Consider the following 7,633-nt stretch of genomic DNA (forward strand, 5'->3'; position numbering starts at 1 on the left):
TATTTTTCCCATGAATGATTCATGCCGCTTCTGCTTTGTGCCGTCTCGCGCCTTTCAGAAGGTAGCGCCATCAGGGGGCTCTAAGTTTCCCCATTAGCTCAGTGATTAGTTTATACCAGCCTCCTTTGGCCCGTTATAGGCCCAATTCTCAGACAACATGGTGCAGAAACGTCAGGATAAGCATTAAACAGAGACACTTCATACTCTCACGTTTGAGGTGAGTGACTCTGATGCTGTAATTTACGTTTAAATCCTCAACACATCTCAAAAACATGTTTTCTTGTCAAATTGTAAATACAACTCACTCATAAATAATTAATTCCACACGTATTAATTGTTTACTATATATGTCCTGGTGTTTTTTTTATTATTATTATTATTTTAAGCAAGATATTTATATAAATTTAATTCTGAACAACAAGGCTCAGCACAATAATAGCTGATTCATTTTTTTTTTTTTTTTTTTTTATCCACCATATCCAACGGCACCATGCACCTCAAAGAGAAAGACGGATCACTACAAAAAAAAAGGCATGCGAGGAAGGGATTTTTCACATTACACAGCCTATTCAAGTTTTTTTTCTGTTACAGAACACAATTAAAATATATATATATATAAAAAAAATACAACAAAAGTTAAAAATAAAGATAAAATAAAAACATCAGCAGGGTACTACGCATCACCAAAACTGATATTATTATTCTTTGGTGTTTCTGTAATTCCAGTACAACATTGATACCAGCAAATAAATTACAATGTACAAAACGACATTTTTTTTTTCTTCTTCTCCGTAATTAAAACTACACCAACATTCACAAGCATCAGCACAATGACATATATACAAATCCTACAGGGTCAAAACCTGTCAGTGTAGACATTTAGGGTCTCCAGGGACTTCACTCATACTCTTTAACGAGCATAACACTTGTGTACTGTGCATTAAAATATAGACTTAAATAGTTATTAAATATTACAAAAATTCCATCCAAACACACGTGTTGTATAAATCTGAAAAGATAAATGAGAACCTTTAAGACACACAGATGTTTGCCTCCTTTTTCACCCCTTATCCTTCCATTATCAAAGTTGTGTACAATATCTCACCAGAGAAATAATAATAATTATAATAATAATAATAATAATAATACTAATGCTAAATTAAAAGAAAAATCCTCCACTATGTATCCTCACTAGATTATGTCCATTAATTATTTGTTGCCAGGTTTGTTTTTACAAGGAGTACCATTTATCTCCCTTGCATGTCTGGGACTTGACAGTGATTGATAGCAGCCCAGTTATTAAACTGCAAGGGGAATGATGGGAGGTCACGTGAAATATGTCACTTCATCACACCAGTTGAGTCCTTAGACATGCAGTTAATTAAAAATCAACAAACTGCTCTACATTATATTCAGTAACCATCTTCTTCGAGACAAGGGATTTGAAATATGTTAAGTTGTATTTCTAATGCTCTATAAATGTTGTATTTTGTTAAGTTCTGATCTGCATTTTATTCATTCAAAACAACAGCAACAAGGGTCAAAGTATCTTCCTCCTCAAGTCACGAGGTCCTACATTGCATCCACGACATATGCGCGTGTTACTGTATCACATTCGGTTAATCATCGTACTACAGTGAGAACAGCGGATCGATATCCTTATGTGGCGCGGGTCAGCATGGATGTACACACTTTAATGGGTCAACTATGACACGTCAGGCAGTCACGTGGTTGTAAATGGTGGTTGTGGTGGTGGTGGTGGGGGGGCATCAGAGCATTGTCCTCGGGTCTGAGTTCCTGAAAGAGTCCTCGTCGTCTGACTCAGACGTGGGTACGTCGCTGGAGGGCGTGTGGAGGTGGTTGGGCTGTCCACCGCTTCCCTGACACACGTACCACTCGTTGAGGTTGGTGACCTGAGGGGAAAGGTTCGAGGAGCGGTTCCGGTGCGCCTCGGTGTGGGGCGACAGTGGGTCTCCGTGGGGGTTCGTGGAGGGGATGTAGGCGACGTTGGTGGAAGGGGGCGGCGGCGGGGATTTGCAGTGGACTTTCATGTGTTTCCGCAGCGAGCTCGGGTGCGTGTAGGACTTGTCGCAGCCGCGGACTTTGCAGTAGTAAGGCTTGTCGCTGGTGTGCACGTGGGAGTGCTTCTTCCGGTCGCTGCTGTTGGCGAATTTTCTGTCACAGCCGTCAAACTCGCACTTGAAAGGTTTCTCCCCTTGGAAGAAAAAAAAGAAAAGAAAAGAAGCAGTTAGTGTCATGCGCATTAATGTCAAAGTCTCTAGACCGGGATTTCACGTTTTTACGCACATCCTCCTCATGAGTGCAATTTCTCATTAGCAGCTCCTGCACCACTTCTCAACTGCTCTTTACACACACACACACACACACACACACACACACACACACACACACACACACACACACACACACACACACACACACACACACACACACTTGTCCAAAGCATTTTTCCCGTATAAACATGCCTTAGGGCCTTGTATGTGCGCATATGGGGGATAGAGGGCACTCCAGGGAGAGAGACCACCAGGAGCTGTTATGTTAGTGTACTGTGGTGGACACTTCGTTAAAACTCCCACACTTACATTAATAAATAATCAAATAAATCGCACATTTCAATGAAAAACGTGTCACGTTTAAACGTATTTCGTGCGTAAATGACATGGGGTGTGAAATGTAGGATTTGGAGTACACTTTCCCTGGCTGTAACCCCCACCCACACCCCCCCCTCCAAATACTTGTTTCCCCCTGGATTTAATATCATCCGACGTGGAGGCATTTATCTATATCGGTGCCATGCATGAAAGATTGCACCCTCCCCTTTAGCTAAAACACACTCAATCTGTATGATGCCAACATAAAGATGTGTCAGCGTGGTGCAAAGTCTGAACCACTCGAGAACTTTAAAGTTATCTCTCTTTCTCCAGCATCAGCACACTATTATATTTCTCCACTAACACTGTGATACAGGACTTTGAGCTCATATACTCTACAAATATCATACACCACATGGTTGGATATTACGCACTGTGTGCAAAAAGTTGTCGAGTATATAGACTTAGATTTTTGCGTAAACATCCCTACGCCTCAGGATAATGACTTTTACGCGTGTTCTCGCGCTGCCCCGCATGTACGTAAGCACGTTTTTTTTTTTTTTTTTTTTTTTTTACAAATCATATGCCATAATCCGGTCACGCCTGCTGCAAGCGTAGCTGTGAGTTAAAAACAAGTGGGTATTTCAGAACGGAAATGAAACATGTCTGAATGCGTCACTGAATAAAGTCGTTTTACGCGCCTGTGCGCAGAATTACGCACAGTCGCACTGTCCACGCGTTTGGAATGTATAGTAAAACAAAATCGTACCGAGACGAGGCTTCAGCACCACGCGATCGAGTGACATTTTTCTCGTCGCCACTTGCAAGTGAATAAGAGGAACTGACCTGTGTGAGTCCTCTTGTGTATCTTTAAATTCTCCGATCGAGCGAACACTTTTCCACAGCCCGGGAAAGGACACGGGAACGGCTTTTCTCCCGTGTGAACTCGGATGTGATTAATCAGTTTGTACTTCGCTTTGAAAGCTTTCCCTTCCCGCGGACATTCCTCCCAAAAGCAGACGTGCGAGCTCTGCTCCGGTCCGCCGACGTGCTCCACCGTGACGTGGTTGACCAGCTCGTGCATGGTGCTGTAAGTTTTGGAGCAGGGCTTCTTCTGACTCAGCTCCTGGTCAATCCACTTGCAGATGAGCTCCTGTTTGATGGGCTGCCGCATGTACCTCAAAAACGCCCCCGCCGCTCCGTGAGGAGCAGAAGCGATGTTCACATTGAGGTTCATGGAGTTGTAGCTGTGGAGAGAAGAGGGTCCATAGTGCTCTGGCCTGTGCCCGAAATGCTCTGGCCTGCCGTAGATGTCCCCCGGTATACCCAGGCGCATCTGCCCGTTAAGGGCATGGTGGTGGTGGTGGTGGTGGTGGGCACCTGGGGACGCCTGGTCGTGAAGTCCAGTAAAAAGTGAATGGGCCCCACTATCCGCGTGCCCATAGGCACCTGTTGGGGAGATGAACATGCCATGGTGATGAGGGGAGGAGGCGGAACTATGCTGGTCGCCAAGTGCATGCATAGCAGAGGCTGAGAGTTCTCTCCTGAGGATGAAGTCCCTGCTGCTCGAGTAGCCTGAGTGGGGGTGAGCCACGGGGAAACCAACTGTGGTCTGAGTGGAAGTGAAAGATGCCGCGGTCTGGGCTTCGTGATGGCTCTGAATGTGCTGAGATGGGCTAAGTTTGAGAGCATTTGTCTGTGCCATGTGCTCTGGTCCAAATGGAGTGAGTGCCACGCCGGGGTCGTTGCCCAGCTCCCCAGGGTGGAGGTGGGCATGGTGGGAGAGAGGGTGATGCCCCCCGAGCCCCGGGAAGCCTGTCATATTCTGATGAGGATGGGGTTGAGTCGCTGCCAATTCCGCTAATCTTATCGCTGGATTCCTCTTGCTTAAAGGGGGTTCCATAACTACACTGACAAGTCCATGCGCGCTCACCGCAACTGTTTTTCCAGCACACCGCGCTCCCTAAAACATGAGGAAAAATATGTATATAAGGGCTCTATAAGTTCTTTTGTCCGGCTTCTAACTCTGCTTGCTCCTTTTCCCACTCTGTCCTCAAGCGATTGGCAGAACACACAACAGTTGGAGGACACAGTGGGGAATACAGTTTAGAAATGGCACTGCGGGTATTGGACGGATTTCGGTGACTGGCAGTTAGGAGAACGAAGCGATTGGCTGTCGTTCAGCGCAGGGGCTCAGCAGGGTTCCGCCCCCTCACTCTCTTTATCGCTGTTGACTCCAAAAAGTTGTACTCGCAGAGTTATAGCAGCAGTTGTGTTTGTGCGGCTTTTCTGTTTACCGGCGCCGCTGCTGCGTGAGGATGACCGACACGTCGGTTCATGTGACAAGTGCAGCCTATATAGTTTATGGCTCAGGTTTGGTGCGTTCAAGTGTCTTTCTGATTGATTGTACGTCAACATAAGCGACGGTGGAAGGAGAGGAAATAAAGCCTGGACGCTTGTGTCCGTGTATACATGCGTAATACAGACATCGGTTCTGACTTATTGGTTGTCTGGACTATTTAAAGGATTATATATATACTCATTTTTAAAAAATAAACAAATTCCAAACAATTATATATTTTTTTAATGCATTGTTCATGTTAAAGCACTCACCCTGCAGCGATTATTAATAATCACTATAATCATAATCAGTATCAGGTTTTGAACGTGATTCTTTCATTCACTGTTTGCACGATTATTTAAATATTTTTTTAATACGGCACTTGACTTTAAAATAGCTCAAGGGCTAAATACGGATTCGTGTCTTCTCAAGCTGAAGTTATTAAAATCAAGCATTTTTTTCATAATGCCTCAATAAAATAAAAACAACTAAAGGCTCAAAAACACACATGAAATGTACGACAGTTAAAAACCTCGATCTGTGAATTATATGACAATAATATTACAACCTACTTTTTGACGGGTCCTATAAAATATATAATTTTTTTTTTTTTTTTTTTTTTACAACTACTTCACCTCAGATGACGACTCGAGCCATTTGCATATAGTTCCTGTCTGTTGACAGCACGAGGTGCGGCTGTCTGTCAGTGATATGTCTTCATTCAGACACCTTTCCAATCGATTTGGGATAGAAATGGCGCCCCGAACTATGTATACGAGTCACCTTGCGTCAGCTTTGGTGATGCACATGTGTAACGTGAACAGGAAGGAGATGCGTGACATAACACAAACACATTTACATAAAATATATGAATCAACAGAGATGAAATCAGCGGGGAGGGATGATGCTTATGTTTTTCTCTTCTATACTAACCCATGGACTTGATGAGTGAATTTTATAACCAGACTTTTAAAACTGATATTCAAGCAGCTATGTTAATAATAATATATATTATTATTATCACTATTATTATTATGATTATTATTATGATTATCATTATTATTATTATTATTATTATTAATAATGATAATAATAATAATAATATATCTACTGTTAGATCCGATTTCTCCTGTGATGTTGACCCTATTAACATTTTACCTTTTTCGCCAGTGTCATGTGTATAAGTTAAGAGTGGGGAGGGAAAACCGACCTAGAATGTATTTTCTTGAATAAATAAAAAAAAAAAAAACATGTCATGTTCCAGTGAAAATTGTTGAAACCCATAAAACACAGAGGGTCAGTGGGTGCTGAGCCCCTAGTTCGTCGTACACATGAAATTAAACGACACACGGGACCTGATGCATAACACATTGATATGCTTAGTTGGGTTTTTTATATTTCTATGTCATTTTCAGTAGCAGCAAATGTAAACATGCAATTCTTAATGCAATAGATATAAAGTTTTCTTTGTAATAAACTACTGTTTAAATATCGACTTGCGGTTTTCAGATCACCTATAGCTGTCGAAGCCTCAGACGAAAAAAAAAGGGGGGACGACGCACTCCCTCTCTCTCTCTCACTCTCTCTCTCCCTCCCTCCAACTCCATCTCCCTCTCTCTCTCGCTCTCTCTAAAACAAAGACGCTTTGTCATAAACAGGGTTATTTTACCAAAAGGAGTCAAGAGGGCAACATATGTGGTCTTAACGGGTCAGAGGCCAAACATCCATGAAACACAAGGTCAGGGAAGCCACACAAGTGACCTTCCAGTGTGTCAACATATTGATATTGTCAGATATCAGAGGGGGGAAATATGTCTTTGCATGCGTCCCCCCCTCCTATTACGCGCGGGCAATGCGCCTTTAATATGTTCCCGATCAACACTATTGATTTTATTCGCTGCAGAGGAAGAGGAGAAGTGTGATACTTTTCATATATGAGCTTTAACTTCACATCACATTGTGAGTCATATGTCTCAGTGCGTGTTGCTGCTCCTAAAACCTGTTGAAATACTCGTCTTTGTTTTGTTTTTTTTCCAATAGACCCCCCTTTCTTTTCCAACACAAGAGAAAAAACCTTCTATACTCGATTGATTTTTGTCTTCTAATCTTTAATTCACCCCCCCCCCCCCTCCCTTTTTTTTTTTTTTTTTTTAAACCCCCACTATCTGGGGAAGGTTTTGTGTTTTTTTTTTTTTTTTCCTTCCAGAGAAATAAAGAAGTTCTTATAGGGGTCGGCAGACGTGACTTTGAACTTGGATCAACTCGTGTGTTTCCTGCGGTGCGGGTTGAAATAGACTTGGGAGAATGGCACACAACGCTCAGCCTGTCCCACTCCGAGCTAAGAGACACATTTTCCCCTGGAACAAAAAAGAGAAGAAGAAAAAAAAAAAAGTTTTAAAACGTTTCCATCTCCTTGGACATTATCTGTCGCTGACAGAGCAGTGGAGAGGAGCTGGGAGAGGCAGGGAATTATGTTGTGTTTCGGACCAGGAAAGCTTGTGGGATTTTGATTTGGTGCAAATGTAAGTATACTTCCTTTGACTTGTGCTTGAATGGGCAGCTGTGGTGTGTGGCCTGTATCCCCCCCCACCTTTTGAAGGCGGATACAGTGCATGTCTGCTGTAGGAATTTGCCTGTAAATGAAGGAAACTTGCTTTTATTTTTTATCAAGAAAACCCCA

The 7,633-nt window shown here is 42.8% G+C and overlaps 1 protein-coding gene across 1 annotated transcript; it reads right to left on the reverse strand.

Annotated features, from left to right (window-relative positions):
- Positions 1-1,769: 1,769 nt before the first annotated feature.
- zic5 (zic family member 5 (odd-paired homolog, Drosophila)) lies at positions 1,770-4,515 on the reverse strand (the record flags this gene model as incomplete). The annotated part of the gene is made up of 2 exons (XM_083890538.1): positions 1,770-2,215; positions 3,459-4,515. The coding sequence occupies 2 exons, from the start codon at positions 4,513-4,515 to the stop codon at positions 1,770-1,772; spliced, it is 1,503 nt and encodes a 500-aa protein (XP_083746664.1).
- Positions 4,516-7,633: the final 3,118 nt, after the last annotated feature.

The sequence above is a fragment of the Microchirus variegatus genome, assembly GCF_963457635.1.
Source record: "Microchirus variegatus genome assembly, chromosome: 5".
In the NCBI taxonomy this organism is placed as follows: domain Eukaryota; kingdom Metazoa; phylum Chordata; class Actinopteri; order Pleuronectiformes; family Soleidae; genus Microchirus; species Microchirus variegatus.